Source organism: Eublepharis macularius, chromosome 1 (genome assembly GCF_028583425.1).
Source record: "Eublepharis macularius isolate TG4126 chromosome 1, MPM_Emac_v1.0, whole genome shotgun sequence".
In the NCBI taxonomy this organism is placed as follows: domain Eukaryota; kingdom Metazoa; phylum Chordata; class Lepidosauria; order Squamata; family Eublepharidae; genus Eublepharis; species Eublepharis macularius.
Genome location: NC_072790.1, coordinates 65646183 through 65670035, shown reverse-complemented (window position 1 = coordinate 65670035; position 23853 = coordinate 65646183). Strand labels below are relative to the sequence as shown.

The 23853-nt window shown below is 41.5% G+C and overlaps 1 protein-coding gene across 2 annotated transcripts in view; it reads left to right on the top strand.

Moving 5' to 3' along the window:
• Positions 1 to 23853, top strand: part of KHDRBS2 (KH RNA binding domain containing, signal transduction associated 2) — a 551370-nt gene that overhangs the window by 441239 nt on the left and 86278 nt on the right. The window contains exons 7-8 of one of the 2 annotated variants that reach the window (XM_055000848.1): positions 4731 to 4773; positions 16831 to 16838. The exons of the other annotated variant lie outside the window; for it this stretch is intronic. Coding sequence (XP_054856823.1) covers positions 4731 to 4773; positions 16831 to 16838 — 51 coding nt within the window. The remainder of the gene's footprint in view (positions 1 to 4730; positions 4774 to 16830; positions 16839 to 23853) is intronic. 2 annotated transcript variants of the gene reach the window in all.

The window sequence follows — 23853 nt, the reverse complement described above, 5'->3', positions numbered from 1 at the left end:
ATTTTCAAGTTCTCGTACTGGGAGTACTAGTCCATTCACCAAAGCTGGTGCAATTATGTCTCTGGAGCACCCAGAGTCGATGAGCGCTTGCACTCGAATACGAGTCTTTCTTTCAGGATTAACTAGTGTAACAGGCATGAATAGTATGGACCCTTGAGGTCTATCCACTATGGGAACTGACTGAGTATTGATCTGCCGTTTGGGTCCGCTTACGACAGATGCATCTCGTTTCCCGAGTTAGGACTCTCGGGCGTTTCTTCACCAATTAGAGCGGTTGGGTCAAAGTCCATAACTTCCTCCAGCTCTAATCCTCTTTCAGGAGGGTTTCTTCTGAACGTACCTCTCCCACGCGAAGTTCACGGAGCGGGCGTCGGACGGGACGGCTGAGGAAGGGTGGCAGGGGCCGGACGCCTTGGTGGGAACGGAGTTCTTTGCACAGGCCGGAAGGGACATTGCGCTGCGAAGTGGCTGCCTTGACCACACTGTAGACACAGTCCTTGTTGCCATCTAGCATCTCTTGCTCCTCTAGTTGCGTATCCTGCCCCTCTGCCCCCTCTGACAATTATGGCGGTTCGCTGGCTGCCAGCCACCTGCTGTTGCTCAACCAGACGCACTTCTTGAATCCGGTTCTCTACTTCACAAGCGAATTAAATCCAACCCAAAAGTGTGGGGGGATTATCTTGCATAAGGGCTCGATCTAACAATCTGGGATTCATGCCTTGCTTGAACATGATTATTTTGGTGGATTCCTCACACCTTGGGCATTTGGCAGCTAACTGTCGGAATTTTGTGACATGGTCTCTAGCCGACATGCTACCTTGCCTGATCGATTGTAATTCTGTTCGGGCTCTGCTCTCCTCTAATGGGTCTTCGTATTGCGCTCGAAGTGCATTTACTAACCCTTGTAGAGAATCTAATTCTGGGGCCCCCAAATCGTATAATGCTACATACCATTCCGCGGCTTTTCCTTGCAATCGGGATCCCAAATGCTCAATTTGACTAGCTTTGTCTTCGAACAAATGTCCCCAACGATTAAAAAATTGCAGGGCTTGCACTAGAAAAAATCCCAACTTCGAGGGATCCCCATCGAAAGTAGCTTCCAACTTCAACCATCCCATTGGTAATTCTTGAGGTCTGGGCGCTGGAGCTAGGGGTGGGTGATATGGTACAGGCACCCATTCCTGCCTTGGCTGCCAGTCAGGTTGGCGCGGGACCTGCAAAAGAAGAGCTTAAAACACTGACAGCATTAAAATGGAGTCTCTCTGGTCAGAATACACAAGGAACATATGTCAGACCTGACACTGTACACTTAATTACACTGAATTTTCTGTCATTTTGTTTTTAAAAACTTTTCATGTTCTGCCTGTGTTTTTAGTATCTTGAAAATTTTGGTATAAATTGCAGATTTGATTGATATATATTCACCCTGATTATGGATTATTTCTGAATAAACTATACAGCACCAGTTCCCATATTTATCCTTATGAGACTGATTACTTCATCACAGCATGGCTGCAGGCTTTCTTGAGCCACCCTTCCTTAATCCTGTATTAATAGGCTTGGTGGATGATCCAGTTGAGCTAAATCAACAGCTTCCCATACTCATACTTTCTCCGTGGTAGCCCCTACCTTGTACAATGGCCTGCATGAGGAGATCAGGAAAGTTTCCACTCTCCTGGCTTTCCACAAACAATGCAAAACTGAATTATTCCGGAGGGCTTTCTACTCAGATTATAGATACATTGACGATTTGAAATATGCAGGTGACACCATATTACCTGCAGAAAATAGTGAAGACATGAAACAATTACTGATGAAGGTTAAAGGAGAACAAGGCAAAGCAGAATTACAGCTGAACCTTAAGAAGACAAAATAAAGACAACCGATAAGTTGTCACCATAAATTGGAAGCGACTTAGCACATAACACACACATTAACTGACACGTAAACTACCATGTTAGTCGTGTTAGTCTGTAGTTGCAAAATAGTAGAGTCCAGTAGCACTTTTAAGATTAACCAACTTTATAGTAGCATAAACTACCCAGTAACATCATATCTTCATCCACAGACAGTGCCCAGTAGTATAGTCTACAGTCCCTGTCCTTTACCAAGGCATCTCTCTGAACTATTTCCTTACCCTATTGCCTGAATAAAAAAGTCCTAAATAATTCAGTTTTACATAGGTTGCTAAGAGAGTGGGAGCTTTCCTGATCTTTTCAGGCAGGCCATTTCATAAGGTGGGGGGCCACTACAGAGAATGTGGCCATTTTCACATGCCACATTTTCAAAATACACATTCGTGATGCACCATTAAATGGGATCAGGACGGGAAATCGCACTATGAAGATGCCATCGTACTGTGAGTTTTGCATGATTTTCTGGAGGGTTTACAGGGGTGTGAAAAGGGCCTGTGTGAGTGTGGGTAGCTTTGCCTGTGCAAAGTGGCACCTGCAGAGGCCTTTTCATATGAACACATCTTCTGTAGTAGAACATAGGAAGAGAGGCAGTCCTGTAGATATGATGGACCAAGGCCTTGAAGAGCTTTGAATATAGTAGCCAATACATTGAATTGAGCCTTGCAACTGATAGGTAGTCAATGGAGTGAATGAAAAATGGGAGTAATATGCATTCTCTGCCTAACTCCTGATAATATCAAAGGAAAAACAACAACTGCGAAGGCTTACTAAGATGTCTAAATCAATGCCACTTAACCTTCAATAAAATAATTACTACAAAAGTGTGTCTATTTTATGGGTACAAATCATATGTCCAAAATACACATTCGTGAAAATACACTTTAAGTCAACCTCCAAATCAGTATGCAATTCACTTTACAATGAATCCCTCTGTAACAATAAAGTGCTACTGCTTGACATGCAATAAATACATTTCATAAATACAAATCATAAATATATCAATAATTAATTCATTTCCCTCAGAATCTTCAGTGGATCATATCAAAGTCCAGTTTCAGTTCTCAAGCTGCTGTTGTATATTTTTTGTCAGTTCTTTTATTCTTTGTAGAGTCCAAAAGACAATCAGCTGTGACTAGCTAATGGGTCGTATGGTGCATTTGTCCCCTTTCATTGCTTTTTTCAAAGCAGTCACAATACGACTTAGAGCGTATTTTTACAAATGTGTATTTTGACATATAAGTTGTACCTATAATATAGACACACTCTTGTAGTAATTATTTTATTGAAGGTTAAGTGGCATTGATTTAAACATCTTAATAAGCCTTCACAATTGTTGTTTTTTCTTTGATAAGCTCTCATAATACTCTCTATTTGCATATAAGTTCTGATAATAATCAAGCTGCGCCAACTGGAGTCTCTGAGTAGACTTTGAAGGGATACCTATGTAGAACATATAGTCTAGTCTCAATGATACCGTAACATGAATGCAGATGACCAGAAAATTTATGTTCAGGTTGGGGGCCATCTTCCAGACTAGTCTGAGTTAGGAGAAAGTATTTTTTGCAGCTGAATTTACTTCCTTCTCTAGCAACAGTGCTGGATCCAGTATAATCCTTAGGCTTTTAACTGAGTTTGTAAGGCTCAGTTGAACTCCAGCAAAAGTGGGAAACACAATGCCCTTCAAAATCTCTGCCTTCTCAACTAGTATCACTTCCATCTTGTCTAGGTTCAGCTGGAGCTGGGGGAATGCCTGAACTCTGTCTGCGCTCCTTCTGTTGCCCTGGAAACCCGAATCGAAGCCCAGCTTACCTTGATCAGCAGGTCTTCCTTCCAACCATGGAGCTGCAAATTGGTTACAATTGGTTACATGGGAGAAGACACCCGGGGGAGGGAGGGGGAGGGGGTGTTCTGTAGCCATGGGCATTCCAATCTCATCCCTGCAAACCCTGATAGGCAGTTCTGACGGCCAACCCATTGTACACTGGGCCAATGCCAACTGGTGGCTCTGGTGCCTGGGGGCATCGGATTGGAGAGGGTATAACTCCAAGATCCCTATTGCAATCTTGACCAAACTTGGGTTCTGGCTGGAGGAGAGCCTGCTAAAAACTCCCCAGGAATATGGGCTGTCTAAGTCCAATGGGGGCTGTTCTGATGCCCATGAACCTCGAACCGGTTTGTCAGCGGGAAATGTTCATTGCAGTTCATTGGTTCGGGTTCGTCAGCAGCACTGAACCATGAACTGCTGGTTCGTTAATTTTTTTTGGTTCGTGCCCATGTCTACTCAGGACATCTGCATCACTACTGCATTTGCATATTGATGACATTCAATTACATAGCTACAAATGATTCCTCATAAAGGCTTACATAGAGGTTGAATAACATGGGGGATAAGATTGAGTCCTGTGAAACCCTCCAAAATAACACCCACACTGAAAAAAGATGGTCAGCAACAGCAACTCTTTGAGTCCGTTCCATGAGAAATTATTTATACCAGTCCAAGGCATAACCCCTGCTACATACTTCTGCCTCAACACAATGGCATGGTCTACTGTATCAAAGGCTACAGATAGATCCAGAAGGAGCAATAGGGAAACATAGCCTTTGTCTATACTCAGAGGTCATCCACTAAAAGTGCCAGAGATGTCTCTGTACCATAGTCTTGGCCTGAACCCAGACTGAAAAGACTCCATTGTACAAGATTTATCCAATTTAGTATATGTGCTGCCGAAGCGAGCACACAAGATTTATCCAAGAAGACCTGGAGGTCTCCCTAGAGGGAGAAGGTACTCCCTCTTCAGATCTATCTAACTACAGCCTGCTGCCCCATGCAGGATTTTCTTCTCTTCTTTGTATGGATGTGGAAGGGACAGATAACTCTTAAACATTGCAGATTCCATGAGAGATGATAAATTGCACACACAATGGGGCTTATCAAAGTATCATAAGCAGAGCTCCATGAATAGAAAGAAACTTCCTCACCTTTCCACCAACTACAACCCTCCATATTGCCCTCTTCCCTCAAGGTTCAGGGCAACCCCAGGGGCAGTAGCCGATGTGATGTGGTTTTTTGTGATGGAAGAATGGAATTGGAGAAAATGATCCCTTTGCCACCAGAAGGAGGAAAAGCACATCACTGTCAGAAAACAAGTGGATCCAGCTCCTTTATCTGTAAATTTTGTCAGAGGGCTCTTAATTTACAATAGGCATAGTTCATAATACATATTTCAGCTCAATCTGATGTATATTCCTTTTTTATCTAATGTATATTCTTAAAGTAATGTAAAGCAGTGTAGCTCTGAAGATTTAAAAAATTCCTCCGCAGACATTACATCTTCATTAGGAATTGAATTTAAATTCATACTGTTCCCTAGATCCCAACTTCACTGTCATATGACCATTGACTTGGAATTTATTAATAGACAGAAATCTCTATTACCTTTAAGTTAAGGATTCTAGTTAGTAATAAAATAGGAACATATGGATATGTTTTTTAAAAATCCAAGAATGGCTGACTCCATAGTCATAATCTCGGAGTGTCCTTCATCAATCAATACATTGGCTGGAAAGTAGAGGAAGGTGAAATTTAGCTATGTGAAAAAACCTATATAACATTGTAATGAATGTATTTTGTAGGCATGTATCCTGAAGCATGCGATGGTCTGGTTAAGCAGCAGAATGAAGAATTTAGGCAGCGACTCATCATCCTAATTTTAGATCTAGATTGACCAAAGTAGAGAAATGAAATCCTGTACTTCTCATTCAGCTATCTTATAGCAATGTGAAAACGTATAAATAGGTAGATAATATAGCAAATATTTTTGCTAAATTGCTAAATATATCAAATCAGATGTTTTTTGCTAAATCAGATGTTTTTGTTAGACAATAGTTCAGTAAAATTATGTGGTAGAATATTGGTAGGGATATTGGCAGGCAGCTGATTTTTTGATGGGCTGTTTGATGAGCAGGTTCACCACTTGGGGCGGGCTGGCTATTCGATCCTGAGCTAAGGTTGGCGGCTCGGTTCTCGTCTGTGGCATGTTGCATCTTCCACCACCTTCCACTGATAGACCAGCTATAGCAGTTCCTGAAAAGGCATGATTTTGCCATGGTGACCCATTCTCTGATCACATCCAAATTAAATGACTATAATACACTTTATGTGGGGCTACCTTTGAAAATTGCTCAGAAATTTCAGCTGATCCAAACACGGAAGACAGTTTATTGTCAAGGGCTAGATACAAGAGTAATATCACACCAGTGCTGCAAGGTCTGCACTGACTGTCCATCTGTTTCTATACACAATTCAAAGTGCTGGTTTATCCCTTTAAAGCCTGCCCTTCCTTCAGGTGCCAAGCCAAAATATTTTTTTTTACCCAGCATTTTTAACTAAGGGGTTTTATCTTTTTAAGCTTGTTTTATGGCCTACTTCTGTCCTGAGGACTGTTTTGTTAACATGATTTTAGTTTTTTCAGTATTTGTGTTCTGCTGTTTTTCTGCCCTAGCTTGTTTTTCATTCCTTGTTTTTAATTCCCTTGTTTTAGTTGCAAGGTGCCTTCAGCAGGTCTCTGGAGAGGAAGCATACACATTTTCTGAACTAACAAGTAAATTACTTTGTCATCTGTCACAGACCCTTGGCTCACCCAGGCTTGGGCTGACCTTCCCCTACTCTGAGGAAAAATTTTCCTCCCAAAGTATATGAAGCTGTTTACTGTGCTGGGAAGCCTTCAGTAGTGTGGTTGTGTTGGTAGAGCTTTCACTTTCTTTATTGTCCCACCCTTAAGGAATGTATACGTTGTGATGTTACCCAGCCAAGTTTAAATAGAGGGGAAAGGGGGTTTGTGTGTCCCTTAGAAATGAAACTGGCACATGAGGCTTATGGAGTTTTAAAAGGAAACAGAAGGTTTATTTACACATAGGTTGGATAGGTAGGAATGTAGACAGGTACTTAAAAGCTGAAGGAAGTAAGAGGTTTTTGCACAGATTAATTCACTGAGGTGAGGTACAAAACATTTGGTATGGTATGAGTTTCTTAGGTTGCTGACTTAGATGAGAGGTTTGTATGATCAGACTTGAACTCTTTAAAGTAAAGTTCTTTCTTGGGTTGATACCCCTTCACAGGTTAGGTGCTCCAATTGCAACCTTAGCTAGAATGAAGAGACAGACACAGGCTTGGAGGGAAAGGGCCATTTATTGATAACAATAATCATAACTAAAACTACGGCAAGGGCCAACTAAGCGGTACAGGTCAAGCCACGGGGTCAGCTCCGGACCTCCGCCTTGACCTGTCTGGGCGAGCCCCACAGCCCCGGGTGTAGGCCATCCCTAGGATGGCTGCAACCCGGCCAGCCAGGCAAATGGATCCCCCCATCAAGCGCCGAACGCCCCAGCCATACAGCATGAGGGAAGGACTTATCCCTGGGGATCCTTGCAAGCATCTGCCCATGCTGTGGTAGCCGTCACAAGTATACCGCACTGATGGCAGATCCTGTTTCCGATCGCTGGGGAAGTGCCACTGGGTGCTCACTGGCCCGCTCCCTATTTCCCAAGAATCTCCTGCCAGGGGAAAACAAACAGCACCGCCCAGGCCAAAAACCTCCAACCACTCCCAGCAGTGCAAGGTAGGCGAAAAAAAACCCATACTCGACAGCCAATTAAGTATCAGGGCAAAAAATTCCTACCTGGCTCTGGAAACAGCAACCGGCTAATCCTGCACCACGACAGGGTGAGGTGGGTGGGCCGAGCAAAGAAAGCGACTGCTGGCCAGGAGAGCGGAGCCGCCTGCTAAGGCAATGGCTCCGCCCCCAGGCAAATCCCCGTATGCCCGGGAAGGGAGCCTGCCTCTCCCTCCAGGCAAGGCTGCAATGCATGGCCCCCAGCTTATGCAGCGTTGCTGCAGCTGGGTGTGCCAAATTTATACACACACACATCTTCCCTTTTATTGCAGACCTCAGTGTACTCCACTCTCCAAATACTGGGCAGGAGTTACAGTTATATCAAAGCTATAACCGTTTTCCTTTGGCTGAAGGGGAGACTCCTTTCTACCCACTTCTCTGGCCAACTACAAGTTCCCAGATCTCTTGTGTCTCAGTAAAATTTGGTGCTGCCTGTCCCACTTCAGTATAAGAACTAAAAGTGTTTCATAACTTTAATATTTTTACTGTAAGGGTACTCTTTTCCCTTTCTTCCTCACATAGAGGGCTCTCTAGCTGACCCTCACTGATCAGAAGCCAGGCTCCAATTCTCTTCATTTAACTGTCAACCCCCCATTCTGTTAGCACCAACTGCAAGCTCATTATTAGACATGGGCACGGACAGCATTACGAACAGAAAAAAACAACGAACAGCCTAATCTGCTGTTCTCAAACAAGCTGTTTGTGCGGCCCCATCCTAAATGAACAGGTGGTCGTTAAAAGCCTCGTTCATTGCCTTTGGCAGCCATTCCGCAAGCCAGACAGTCTGGAACCTGCTGCAATCAATCCCCTTGGCAACTGGAGGCAAGGAGGGACTGAACTCTGTCTGAACTCCTTCTGGCTTTCCTTCTGGCTTTAACCCTTCAAAGTACTTCCAGCAGAGAGTCCCATTTTTGCCACTGTGAAGAGAAAATGACAGCCAATGGGGAGACCCGTGGATCATGCCTTTCCCGGGGTGCAATCTCTCTGAAACTTGGGGGGGGTCTTCAGAGGACAGTGAGGACTATGTCCCCTGCAAATTTGGTGGGTATAGGACATTGGGAAGGTCAGTTTTTGGTGTGTTTAAAGGGCCCTGCCCCTTGCACGTGGCAGGAAAGGGCCCTTTAAACTATCAGCTGGCAGGCGGCGGGGGGGAATCCCCCGCCGCCTGCCAGCTGATAGTTTAAAGGGATCTTTAAAGGTCCAGGTAAGTGGGTTTGAGGGGAGGGGGGCTAAGTGGGGGGGGAGTTCTGGCCCCCACGAACAACAAACATCGAACATGTCCAGAAACAGTTCATGTTCATCCATGTTCGTTGTTTGTTGTTCGTGGATGGCACCAAATGACAAACAGGGTGTTCGAGGTTTTTTTTACATTTGTGCCCATGTCTACTCATCATTCTAACACCAGCTGCCATTCTCTCTCTCTCTCTCTCTCTCTCTCTCTCTCTCTCTCTCTCTCTCTCTCTCTCTCTCTCTCTCTCTCTCTCTCTCTCTGGCTAGCCACAGAAGGAGGAAGGGACATGTCATTCATCCTCCCTCCTTGATGCTGTTTCAAGCCTTTACCTGCCTCTTGCTGGATGTAGCATTTGGCAATCCTGACATTTTGATACCAACTCTATTACATCATCATATTCAAACATAGCAGTATAGGGCAATCAGCAGCATTTCTTGCATGCATGTTTTTGCAAAGGCCAGTCAGAATCATGTTTTCTCCTCCCAGGCCCATGTTCACTGCACGCCACAGCCATTTGTTTAAATGCTCAGTCAACTGCAAAGCAGTCATTCTAGTCAAAACCCAGTAATAAATATGTAATTTTTAAAAAAATCTTTCTGTTTAATATTTGTCTAAGTCTATATATTAGTAATGCTAATTGCAATTGATCTGTATGGATCAGAAGCATTTTTCCCATGCACATTTTTTCAAAGCTCAATGGCAGTTGTATTTTTTATCCAAGGTTATCATTGCTGTTCAGAGAGAGAGTAATGCTATCATAAAGAAAGGAATAGCACCCACAGTTACTGAGCAACTGAAAACCTGTTTGGAGCTGCTTGATTCAGACAATAGTGAAATGAGGAGAGCCAAGGCCTCTGATAGCAACCATAGAAAACAAGACCTTCCAAACACGTTTGTGGCAAAAGACCAAATGTTTGAGGTTGAGTTGCTGGCAACCGCCACCCCCTATCCTTGGAACTGGCAGATGTGGGGTTACTTTCCAGGTCATGGGGACCTACCAGCAATGTCATTATGTCACCACTGACATGACAATGTCATTCCCCGGCATCCGTGGTGAAGCCTGGACATCACCTCAGGGTGCATGGGGAGTGACACTGACACATTGGGACACTGCTGATGCCCCCCGGCCATATTTTCTACCATTTCCCCCCCATTAGCCTGCCAAGTGACAGCAGGAAGTGCCCTTTGGTGGCTGGGGATCCCCCACCATCAGTGGGGAAATGGCAAGCTTAGTTTGAAGCTGTTGAATGAAATAATTGACACGTAATTTTCTCTTCTTATAGATAGTTAATCAGGGTGAACAATAAGGAACATGCCTTGTTCTAAGAAAGTACCCATTTTAAAAGCCCTAGAGTAATGCCTTTGTAATGGACAGTTTGATCTAGCAGTCTAATCCAAGTATCAGCCTGGATGGATTTCAGGGTATATTCATTTATTGATTTTGAGTTTCATCTAATGTACATATTCTAATATCCCATGTCTCTGTGAATCTACCTGCCCATCTTCTATCATGGAACCTCTTTGCCCTGTAGGTAGAAAAAATATCATTAGTGTCCTGATTTGGAGCTCTGGGCAGCAATCTTCCTGATGCAAGTAGACAGACAGAAGTCATGACAGGCAGGAGGCAGACAAGAAAGAGTTAGAGCAGGCATAAGGCAGGGTATGGAGACATGGAGGCAGAAGCCAAATCAATAATAGCAAACCTTATGAAGCTGTTGAACCAGCAAAATGTCCAAGCTTCTGCAGGCTTATATAAGAAGCTGGGATCCCTGACCTTTCTGATGACCTGGTTAAAGTCCTGGCTCCTGTCAGGAACTACTATACTTCATCTCCTTCCTGGGAGAGAATGGAGAAGGCAAACCCCGAGCTGCTCATCAAATGTTTCCTTCATCTCTAATCCTGAGGTTCTGGGGGGATCTCTGTGGCTCCAGGACCTTGGCAGAACTCCTGAAGTGGCTCCAGGTCATCAGAAGGCATGGATGGGGTGCAGGGCTTTTCTAGTGCTTCCTAGTCTCTTGGCCCACACTTGGTTGCTGAGGCAGGATTACACAGTCTGCCTGTGCTTCAGAGATCTCAGGGCCTAAGAGTGACTCCCAAGTTGGGAGTGGGGGGTGAACCATGACAATGAGAAAACGGAGAGTGAAGGAACGGTTAAAGATTTGGTTTGTGGACTCTGCAACATTTCACCTGGGAAAGAGGCTTTTCTCTGTTGTGGTGCTCACTTTGTGGAATTTGTTTCTGAAGGATTCACCAGCTTTTGATAACAAGAATTTTTTTTTGTCTTCATGCTGCATTTTTAAATAAGGGAATGGTTCTGTTTTTTAGTAATATTACGATTTTAAAGGAGAGGTTTATTGGTCTGTTAATTTCATGGGTTGTTTTCAGTTTTAAATTATTGTGATTAACTATTGCTTGCCATATTAGGGTTCTTGTGAACAGAAAAATGGCAGCTCATTCAAATAACAATAATAAATTCTCCCTAGAAGTTGCATTCCTTTTATTTCCCTTTGAGATTCTTACCTTCATCTCAGATCCAACTGCATCATGGCAATCAATATATCTCATGCTTCAGGAAGGGGCAAAGGCTGCCAGACTTGTATAGGGTTAGAGTGTCAGACTAGGATCTGGGAGATCCAGATTCAGAGTCCCACTCTGCCATGAAATTTTTTTTTATAAGAATTTTTATTGGATGGGTCATTATATCAATTCACACATACAACACATTTTTATCTCCCCCATATAGTAATGTCCCCCCTTCCCCCCCTTTTCCATTGACTTCTGACAGTTTTCCATTCACTTCATCTAATTAACTTCACTACCTCTTAATATATAATCCTTAACCATCGTAAACCCTATATAACATAGCTATTCAATAACATATAATATAATCTAACAATATGTATCATATATTTAATACTATATAATATCCAGTATATTCCAGCAATGAATCATATATTCTATTACTCAACATATACTCTCTCTATAATAACATACTCTATAATAGTATAACCTATAATATTCCATATCCAAAATAATATATATCTACTATACCATATCTATAACATTCAAAATTATTGTTATTTCCAGTATTACTTTAAGATATATTGTCTCATTTTTTCCTCTTATAACTTAAATTAGGCGTTTAATATATAGTGTCCTACAATATACCATAATCTGGTGTATACCCTATAAATCTCATCTTATTATGACCTAGGCCGTTTCCAGATGGCTCCCCGCTGCTCGGAAGAAGCCGGAAGATCACGAAAAAAACGCGGAAGATCGCGTTTTCTCGCGCGAGATTTGCGCGATCTTCTGCATTTTTTTCGTGATCTTCCGGCTTCTTCCAAGCAGCGGGGAGCCGTCTGGAAACGGCCCTAGTGTATTATAGCAAAATACATCGCTATAGCCTGGTATATTATCACAAACTATATTATCCTTTTCCAATATAATGTTAAAATTTCTATCTCTATATTCAGTTAAAGTAACAGAGCACTATCCTCCCCTTAAAAAGTATCCAAAGACCACGCTTTCCCTGTCCCACTTTTTTTCGATATAATTCTTAAATTTCTCCCAGCTTCTTATATATTCTTCCGCAACTCCACTCTGCCATGAAATTCACTTGGTAACCTTGGGCCAGTCACAACAACCTCTCAGCCTAATCTACCTCAGATGGTTGTTGCTTTGAGGATAAAAAGGAGGATGGGAGAAAGATGTATCCCCCCCCCCGGTCTCTTTGAGGGAAGGGTGGTATAAAAATGTACTGAATGGATAGCTGATTAATAAGCTGGGGGAGGGGAGAATCAAGAATTAAATGCGGATATAGAGCATTGACGAAGAATTAGCACAGTTAGACACTAAGAATGCAAATGAGATAGAGTGAGGATAGAGGAAGAATTCCCAACGGATTGAAGAGGGAGATGAAGCAGGGCTGAGAGAAATTTTAAAAGAAGGTCAATGACAGCTAGGTGATGTGAGCCTGGCATTCACTCACATATTCCTCTATAGTATATCTTTCTGCCCACATTTCTGGACACATTCTGGACACATTTTGAGAGTGCCTTGCTCACTTTAAAAAACACCTTTGATGGAGATTTCACTGCAGATAGCATATTGTAAACTTTTTATGCATATTTCTTGATTCAAGTCATTTGGTATCTTCAGAATGTTTTGCCAAACAAGAAACATTACTTATTTACCCAAGAAAAAATAAGATGCCAATATGTACAAATTATTGCCAATGTTGAATACTATAATATTCGAATAGAGCAATAAGTAAATTTTTTTAAAGCAAGTTAGTGGACCTGACAATGTGTACTTTGAAACTAGTTCTGTTGAATCCAATGGTATCTATTCCTAGGTAAGTGTGCAGCCCTAGGCTGAAAATAAGTCACTTTGAAATCAGTGGAACTAAATTCCAAATTAACTAGATTAGTTTGGCATAGTGATGTCCCAAAACTCATAATTACCTGACTCAGAATACAAATTTGCATAGCCTGTAATACTCAGAGGTATTATCAATAGTGTGAGTTTCCCCATGATAGTCTTCTGCAGCTCAGAATGCAAAATGAGATTCTGTTTCTGTATATAGTATATAGTATAGTTTCTATCTATTTTCAGTCCAAGTCTTGGCCCCAGTGTAGAGTTCTAGATTTCAGTTGTAATTCAGGCTGTGATCTAAAACATGCTCACATAGCGGAAGATTCTATGGAATTTACATCTCAGTATGCTTCAGATGGAGCATTAGCAGTCATTTCACCCACCGAGAGCTCTAATGCAACCTAAAATCCAAAGAACATCTTCTACAAATGAAGAAGTGACACTGAGAGATCTCTGTGTTTTGGTGCTACACCTCTGAAGATGCCAGCCACAGCTGCTGGCGAAACGTCAGGAACTACAATGCCAAGACCATGGCTATACAGCCCAGAAAATCCACAACAACCATCGTTCTCTGGCCGTGAAAGCCTTCGACAATATAATGAAGAATTCATTCTTTAGAATTAAAGTATAAGGTTTCCAATGATCAAAATACTGTGGTGTTCTTGCTAGACTTCAACCTGTATAGTGAGGGGGCATTAAAAATTCTAATTGCTTTAGAAAGTGGAAGTTGTCAATCTATAACACTCAGTACCACATAGTCAGCCCTGGGCACATCAGTACCCTAATTACAGAAAGTCTGGCTCTTCACCAATGTTTTAACACTTGATTTATTTCCTGTTTGAGTTGTTCAATACAGCCAGAGTTAATTGGTTTTCCAAATGAGTGTTAAAATATAAAGATCCAGCTTCATTAAGTGGAGGCTGTGCTTAATATGCACCACTGAGTTTTAAGTCCATGTAAAGGTTACTGGGGTGAGATTTCAGGGCAATCTGTAGCAAACCACAGCCTTGGATTAGTCAGCCTTGCTTACAAATAATAGGTAAGAACTGTTGCCATTGCTAGTGGGTTTTCCTCGCTTGTTTAAAGAGGCCCATGGGGGGTAAGATCAAATAATAATCAGTGCAATTAATACATGCTGTTCAGCCTCAAAGTAATTGGGAATCTTGAGGATGCTACAGACCGAAACATGTTTACACACGGGTGCAGCAGCTTCACTAATCCCCAGAGCTGCCTCATTCAGAACAGTGCTCCTCTTCACATGGGAGCACCATACATAGCATGTCTGGAGGACACTTTTCTCCTACCCTGCTAACTTTTCATTGCCTTGCAACATACACAGCTGTTCAACTTCCACTCTTCTAAATCTAACTTGGGGAAAGGGATCACTGTTTCCTAGCTACCTAGTGATCAGATAGAATTTTGTAAGCTTGTTGATCCAATACAAGTCATCTCCATTTCAGTGCATCTTGCGAGCAAAGAACTGGTGAGTTTTCAGTTTTGCACCAGTTTCTGTTTGCAACTGGCCTGAATCCAATGCACTGCCTGTGGAGTAAAACTGGCAAAGCTGAGCCATCCTTGAAATCCTGCTCTGGGAGATGTCAAGGGACCCTCAGGAACAGCTTGGGGCAGTGGGAAGGGGGAATCAGCAACTATCTCCCACCCTTCTCTGCTACCAGAAGTGCCATTCCACTGCTTTAACTGATGTTAGGCTAGCAGAACTGCACCTTAGGATCCAACCCAACACAAATGCATTTTTCAGTTTGTCATATAAATAGCATTAAAATGCTGCATATGTATAAATGGCAATAAAAGGGAATTAGGGATACAGAAGAATCATCAATGACAACAATGAAAATGAAGATGACCAAAGCCAATGTCAACAGACAGAATCTAAGAAAAATGAAAATAACTGCCTTAGCTTAAAAAATCAATAAAAAATTCACTTTGGTTCATTTTTATTTGCATCCATGTAATAAGGATACAACCACTCTGTTCTAAACTATATGGAGTTTTAAAGTTCCATAGAGGTAAAAGATTAAAACTACTCTCAGTAATGAAACACACTTCAGTAATTACAGTACCGAATAGACAGAGCCTAATCTGTCTTTGACCTGTTCTGTAATGTGTGTATTTCAATGGTTAATCAGACCTCTGTACTTGCTTAATGAATGAAATATTCAAGCCTGTAATGAATAACTTTGCCATTCTTTTATTTTGTGTAATTCTAAACCATGTTATGAAATGGAAATTATAAAAGCAGGTATCTGTAGCATCAGTGCTTCTGATTAGACATGGGCACGAATAGAAAAAAAACCCGAACATGGTGTTCATTGTTCGTTGCCATCCACGAACAATGAACAATGAACACTGATTAACATGATCTTGCCACAAACATGTTCATTGTTCGTTGTTCATGGGGGCCAGCAGGCTCTCCTCCAGCCATCAAGATCTCTACTACACCACTCCCAGAAACCCTACCTGAGCAGGCATCATGAAATGTACGAATAATAAACAATAGTTGGCTGTTGTGGGTTTTCCGGGCTGTATTGCCGTGGTCTTGGCATTGTAGTTCCTGACGTTTCGCCAGCAGCTGTGGCTGGCATCTTCAGAGGTGTAGCACCAAAAGACAGAGATCTCTCAGTGTCACAGTGTGGAAAAGATGTAGGTCATTTGTATCTACTCAGGAGGGGTGGGGTTGAGCTGAGTCATCCTGTAAGAGTTTCCCAGGGTGTGGAATGTTAATGGCGGGAGGCTTCACTGTATCCTGAGGAGGTTCTTTTGCATATGGATTGGTACTTGATGTGCTAATCTTCTCTGCAGGGCTATTGTCGGGGATAGAATGTTTTGTTAGCCTGGTGTTTTTCAGAACTGGAAACCATGCTCTGTTCATTCTTAAGGTTTCTTCTTTCCTGTTGAAGTTTTGCTTATGCTTGTGAATTTCAATGGCTTCCCTGTGCAGTCTGACAAAGTAGTTGGAAGTGTTGTCCAGTATTTGGTGTCCTGGAATAAGATACTGTGCCCTGTTTGAGTTAGGCTATGTTCAGCCACTGCTGATTTTTCAGGTTGTCCAAGTCTGCAGTGTCTTTCATGTTCTTTTTTTCTTGTCTGGATGCTACGCTTTGTGGTCCCGATGTAAACTTGTCCACAGCTGCAGGGTATACGGTATACTCCTGCAGAGGTGAGGGGGTCTCTACTGTCTTTTGCTGATCGTAGCATCTGTTGTATTTTTCGGGTGGGTCTGAATACTGCTTGAAGGTTATGCTTTTTCATAAGCTTTCCCATCTGATCAGTAATTCCTTTGATATATGGCAAAAACACTTTTCCTGTAGGAGACTGTTTTTCCTTGGTTGTTTGATTCATCCTGGGTTTGATTGCTCTTCGGATTTCATTTCTGGAGTAGCCATTTGCCTGAAGTGCGTGGTTTAGATGATTAATTTCCTCATTGAGAAAGTGCGGCTCACATATCCGTCTTGCACGATCCACTAATGTTTTCATTATGCCTCTTTTCTGTCGGGGGTGGTGATTGGAGTTTTTGTGTAAGTACCGATCAGTGTGAGTTGGTTTCCTGTCACAGGGTCTACACCAGGCTAACAAAACATTCTATCCCCGACAATAGCCCTGCAGAGAAGATTAGCACATCAAGTACCAATCCATATGCAAAAGAACCTCCTCAGGATACAGTGAAGCCTCCCGCCATTAACATTCCACACCCTGGGAAACTCTTACAGGATGACTCAGCTCAACCCCACCCCTCCTGAGTAGATACAAATGACCTACATCTTTTCCACACTGTGACACTGAGAGATCTCTGTCTTTTGGTGCTACACCTCTGAAGATGCCAGCCACAGCTGCTGGCGAAACGTCAGGAACTACAATGCCAAGACCACGGCAATACAGCCCGGAAAACCCACAACAGCCATCGTTCTCCGGCCGTGAAAGCCTTCGACAATACAATAAACAATAGCTTGGCCCCAGAACCTGGCAGCAGTTCTGGAACTTGAAGGGGTAGATCCCTACCGCACCACTCCCAGAAACCCTACCTGAGCAGGCAGCAGGAAAGGTACCAATAATAAATAATAGCTTGGCCCCAGAGCCTGGCAGCAGCCCTGGAACCTGAAGGTGTAGATCCCTATCCCACCACACAAAGAAAATTCAAGCTCCAATGCACTCACCCTGTCTCTCTAACAGCAGCTGTCTCTCTATGAAAGCCAGAGCTGGGAGTCCCCCTCCCCCCTGGTCTTTTCCTCTTGTAACAAATTTGGAGCTCCAGTCCACACTTGGAAGGAAGACCTGCCTATCAAGCTAAATTGGGCTTAGCTTGGGGTTTCCAGAGCAACAGCAGGAGTTCAGACAGAGTTCAGACAATTCCTGCCTGAGTTGCCATGGGAATTTATTGCAGGTGCCAGACTGTCTGGCTTGACGAACAGCAACTAACAAGGCTTGCAACGACCACCTGTTCGTTTAGAATGGGGCCTCATGAACAGCTTGTTCGTGAACAGCAGATTGGGCTGTTCGCGGGTTTTTTTAGTTCGTATTGCTGTTCATGCCCATCTCTACTTCAGATCAGTTTCCTGGCACACATATGCTTCTTCCCCAAAGGAGATAGCAAGCTCTTTCTTTCCACCACCTCAGTGAAGCAAGAGATATTTCAAAGAATCCAAGAAACCTCCAGGGAGCACTCTTCCATAAACAGCAGCCTTCATCATGGGACGATGCTTGGCTTGCAACCTCCCAACATTTTATTTGGTCCCAGTACCCCATAGCAGCCTTTTTGTGGTTGTGCTCACTCCTTTTCTCAAAATTACAGAAGTTTTACAGGCTGAGATTGAAAACCTCTGGATTAAATGGCCATAGAAGAATCTTGGCTCTGGTGTGTCAAATAAGCTTCATCAGTTTTTAGACTGACAGTCATGAAGCATACCCCTTGGACATCTTTCTTTGTGTGAGGCATAATGAAAAAAATGTATCAACTTCTTCAGTTTAAGTATTAATAAAACACTCACTTTGGCCTTTGTTGTTGATTAACAATAGACTTGTACAAAGCCAGCTATATTTTGAAGGTCATCTGAAATTATATTGAAAAGATCTATATTAGGGATATATCAAGTCTTAGGTATGGCCTTACCTTGCTAAAGAGTTGTTAAAGGTCTGTGCCATTCAAACTCCAGTTCATTTTTGGTGAATTAAATGATGAAGTATGTACTTGGGCAGCAAACTAATTGCAGTAACGTATCTCATTAAGAATGCTAGATTCAGCAGCAGCTTTTCTTCAATTGCCACTGCATTTAATGAGAAGCAGCACAGCACAAGCCATATTACTAGCCTGACAATTTGTTCAGGTGATTTATTATGCTTGTGTTACTGTTGCCGACATGAAAAGACTGCAGAGCGTTTTGTCTGATATTAGTGCATGTTGACTTCCCAACTCCATCAAGGTAGCAATAAGAATAAACTGCACAACACGGCTTGATATTTACTCAGCATGTTTTCTTTGAAAACAAACAGCAGCATCAGGTGAACTGCTATTCTTTTACTGAGCTATGCTAAAGAGATCTGTCAAAAGACACAGAGCATGTGGCAGTACCAATATGAAGATTAGCAGGGAATGGGAGGACAAGAAGATATTGAGAGTCTTTCTTTCTTTCTTTCTTTCTTTCTTTCTTTCTTTCTTTCTTTCTTTCTTTCTTTCTTTCTTTCTTTCTTTCTTTCTTTCTTTCTTTCTCTTTCCAGAAACCAAGTGGGGATTCAATAAGTATGACTTAGCGCAAGTGGCTATGGTAGTTTTTTCTTCTATTTCTGCTTGCTCAAGAGTTTTCACACAAGCAGAAATTTTGCACTGGATCCAACCCCATATCTTTCTTCAGAGGGAGGCTCAAATTTTGTCATTTGTTATTACATACTGCAACCATCTTCACACACACATAGCAGAGGACATTTCTAGAGGCACTACCAATCATTAAATGAAACAGCCCTTGCTTAATTTTGCTCTCCCAATAATCTTTGGATGGAAGCAGGATTCCATAAAGATTCAACAAAGCTGCCAAAGATCTATAGTGCCCGGAACTTTAAAATTCCTACAGGACCCTCCCTTTATGTATCTAAAAGGTTCTGTGAGAATACTGAGCTGTCCTTAAGTAGTTTGCAGGGAATGGTGGGGCCAAAAAATCCCCTACCAGGCAAGATGCATCATCGACTTTGTGACGATATTTCTGTTTGCTTAAATAACAGACAGATGCCAGCAACAGCTTTTGGAAAAATATTTTACATAATAAAGTCCAACCAATCCTGGATGCTTTCCCATGTATTCAAAGGTCTTCTCAGGGCCCCTTCTTGGAGAGACGAAAGTGTCCAACCAATAAATGAAAACACTTCTTGAAACTAAATTACGTGAACTGTGATGAAACTTACAATAAGTTGTATTTTCTGAATAGGTCACCAAGACAGATGTCCAACAAGGTATGCCTTTGGCTCTGATTATCTATTTAGGCACTATATTGGGTACAGAGCTTCATTTAGAAAAATAAAGGTTCCTTTTAAAAGATTTTAAATCTTTCCTATTCCAAACTCCTACATTCATTTACCCAAATTAGATATTTGTAAGTCTGAAGAACAGTTTTTTAAAAACTATTCTGCTAATAACATATTTTCCTTGCTTTGACCTTTTTGATCTGCAACTAAAATAAGTCATTTGCTTGTTTGTTATACCTTTTTATGCTTAGTAGCAAATGGATAATTTCATACAAGGAAATAAATACATTTTAAAGTCACCAAATGGCTGTCTGCTGTAACCTTCTAATTAAGTTCAATCAAATACCCTGAATCTAAGCTACTCTTCACCTGGATTTTTTAAGTACTATAATCACAAAGCAAATATCTACTCTAGAAAAATCTATATATGTATACATAAGCAGAAAGGGAGAGCGAACCTTACTAAATGCATAGTTAGCTCATAAAACCTGCTTCAGCAAGAGGTACTTAAGAATGACTGTTCACAAATTACAGTCAAAACGGAGTGAATACACATAGGAGAAATCAGGGTTGTCTTTGCAGGCCCTACTGACTCCCCTGCATGCATGCATATAACTTGAGAAAGTGTATATATTCAGGCTGTATCCATGAAATCAGAAAATTCAGGATTGTACACACATAGAGACTCTTTCCAAAGTGATACTGAAAGCACAAAGGGGATGAGACAGCAGGTGCCATCTTCCTCTGCGGTAAGCATATACCTGACTGTAACATACTTCCAGAATTATGCAGCTTGTTGTAACCAATCTTACATTAAATTGCAAATCAGCTGTTCAGTATTTCATTGTTATTAAAGTACAGACATAAAAACAAGGTATGTCATACAGATTTCCTCTATAAATCAATACCTAGATGAAAAAAATACTTGTTGACAGAAGGGTCAAGTGAAGAGAATGTGCTGTAGTGTTGGAGTCACATAACGTGATGTCCAGGGCAGCTGATTTAAATACATTTAAAAAAGAAAACCTGGAGCTGCCTTGGCAGTCTGAAAAAGTGAACTATATTAAACCTAAACAAACAACCCCAATCTGTAGTGAAAGATTTAAAGCTTCATAGGTAGACTGAGTGAGGCACTGTGTCAAACAAGACAAGTCATTTTTAAACTGCATTCTTCTACATCATTAAATACTGAATTTTCTATTTAATTGTTTGTTAAACTTATAACTCACACATAGTTATTTATTCTAAATATCCAAAGCAGTTGTTTATTACAGAAAAATCCTATCAAAATTAAGTTATTTTGAGATTCAGGAATTTTAGCAGGAATGACCAAATATCTGTTCTTAGTAAAACATCAACAAAGCCATGTATTTTAAGGCAATTTATTGTGATTGTTTTATTAAGCATCCCTCTTGAGAACTGCACAATTTTGTTGCAGAGAGCTGACATGGAGCAAAGGGATTTTGGACGTTTGCATACTTACTTGAGGAACTCATTTAATTATTTACATCAATAGTCACTTAGGGTGCGGAACAGTGAAAGAGAGAGAGAGAGAGAGAGAGAGAGAGATGCTCCTCAAGAATAATCCTTTGTGGGCTGAAACCCATAAGCAGGGAACTTTTCGTAAACGGTACCTCGGCTAAAGGTAGAGAGCAATTTCTACCATTCAGGTTGGAAAATTTTAGAGCTGTATAGTTAACTATAGATGGTTTCCCATGTATTATGCCTACCATTACATCCTAAAAGTCTTCCATTTCAATTTTGCTTCTCTTGTGCAAACCACATGGAAGTTGAAGCTGCCTTAGTGAGTCATACCACAGGACTTTCAAAATTGACTCACAGTAGCTCTCCAAAGTTTCAGGTATAGATCTATATTTGATCCTTTTGATTGGTGATGGAAGGGATTGAGCCTCGGACGTTTTATGTGTGAAACAGATGCTCCACAACTCAGCCTGAAACCAAACTCATGCATCTTTGTTATCATGTCGTTGTGTTTCCATGCACACATTTTCCCCTGTAAAATGTTCACATTTTCCACCAATTATTCAGCATTATGCTTTATGTACCTATGATTGGTATAAATTCTACACATGATTCATATAGAAGCTGTGTTAACTTATTATTTATTTATTTAGGATTCTTCTATGCTGCCTCTTTAGAGTCCTGCTCAAAGCAACTTACAATTAAAATCACCACAATAAAAAAGGCATAAAATGCAAGCTACTGAACATCAGCAGCATAAAACTATCCATAAAAGCAGAAGCAGACCATTAAGAAACTGGGAGGATACAACTTTAAAAGCTTGGATAAGAAAAGTGCATTCCAGGTGCCACCACAGCAAATGCCCTGCCTCTAGTCACCACCTAAATCATCTCTGAATGCAGGGACACAGACAGCAGAGCTTGAGAGACAGATCCCAACTTGTGGATTGGATAATGTTGCATATGTCAACCAAACACACACACACACACACACACACACAGTGCAGGTTATATACAAAGACAACAGTGGAAAAGCAGAGAACTGAAAGCACTGACAAGAGTAAGAAATGATATTAAAAATAAAAAAATAAGGAACATTTTTAGCCATGTATTGTCAAAGGCTTTCACGGCCGGAGAACGATGGTTGTTGTGGGTTTTCCGGGCTGTGTTGCCGTGGTCTTGGCATTGTAGTTCCTGACGTTTCACCAGCAGCTGTGGCTGGCATCTTCAGAGGTGTAGCACCTGCTACACCTCTGAAGATGCCAGCCACAGCTGCTGACGAAACGTCAGGAACTACAATGCCAAAACCACGGCAATACAGCCCGGAAAACCCACAACAACCATTTTTAGCCATCCTGAACCAAATTGACTGAAGCACTATATCAAATAAAACAACTCATTTTTAATTTTCCTGTCTCATTTATTAATTGAATTTACTTCTTCACTATCTAGTAAACTTATGTGGTTGCTACATCTAAGCAGATGATGAATCATCAAACATAAATTGTTTGTCTTCTTTTCTTAATATACTGTCAGTTCTTACAGAACAAGGATTAGCCAAAATTAGAAATTACCTTCAGTAAAGATTTAAAATGTGCTGCCTATTTCATGAGTATTTTTGTTTATCTAAAAGAAAAGTTAACAGATTCATTGATTCATTGATTGATACCTTATACCCCACAAAGAGTATGTCTCCTGTGCCTCAGTATGCAGGCGTGCCCTGTGTTATATTCATCCATTCGCAATAGGCTGTTGCTGAAGTTAGGAGGGGGAAAAATCTTTAAATTAGGTCATAATGAATTTCATCTCTGGTATTCTCTCTGCCTCTTTGTATAGAGCTCCCATTGATATCAGTGGGTGTTCTGCATATTGAAGGAGAATAGACTATCAGAACTGAGATCAATCATGCAGATCAGAAAGGAAAGATTCTCTTCAACGTGGAATAGAATATAAAATGATGCAAGTTTCAGAAGGGGGCTTCCTTATCCATTATAGATAACCTCTTTTATAGTGCTTTCTTCCTAAAAATTCAGTGGCTATACTCTGGGCACGGTATTTTAAGACCCTAAGTTCACTTTTCTTGCTGAAGTTTCTTCAAATCTACCGGTGTTATTTGTGCAACATCTTTTTTTTTGCCTCAGGTTTGAAGAGAGAAAAGTAAAGTTGGAGAAAAACAACATTAGACAAAATTCACTTTGAATAGGACACCTGCCGTGCCGATGAGGTGCCTGTTGTGGAATATTTAGCACGGCCATCTAATGGCCCAGCATCCTGGAGCTTGTTGTAAAAGAAAAAGATAATGAATTCTGTCAAACCAAAATAAGAAAAAAAGACTTGCAGAAGTTTTTAGTAAAACTTTTATTCGCTGGAGGTAAATGCTGGTCCTCTCAACATTGTTCTGAGTCGGACTGGGTCTTCCCTTAAGGACCAATAGAAGTCAATTGGTGGCAACAAACTTTGGCAGAACATGATACAATGATGACAGCATTAGAATAAAGCCGTTTTCACATGCGCCCTGGGAGATCACGCAAACTCACGGCATGAAGCGTCTTCCTAGCACGATCTCCCGGCACGATCCCCTTCAATGACCTGATGATGTCAGAAAAAGCGCCATTAAATGGGATTGTGCTGGGAAATCACACTAGGAAGACGCTTTTATATTGTGAGTTATGCGCAATCTTCCGGGCGCGTGGCTGTGTGAAAATGGC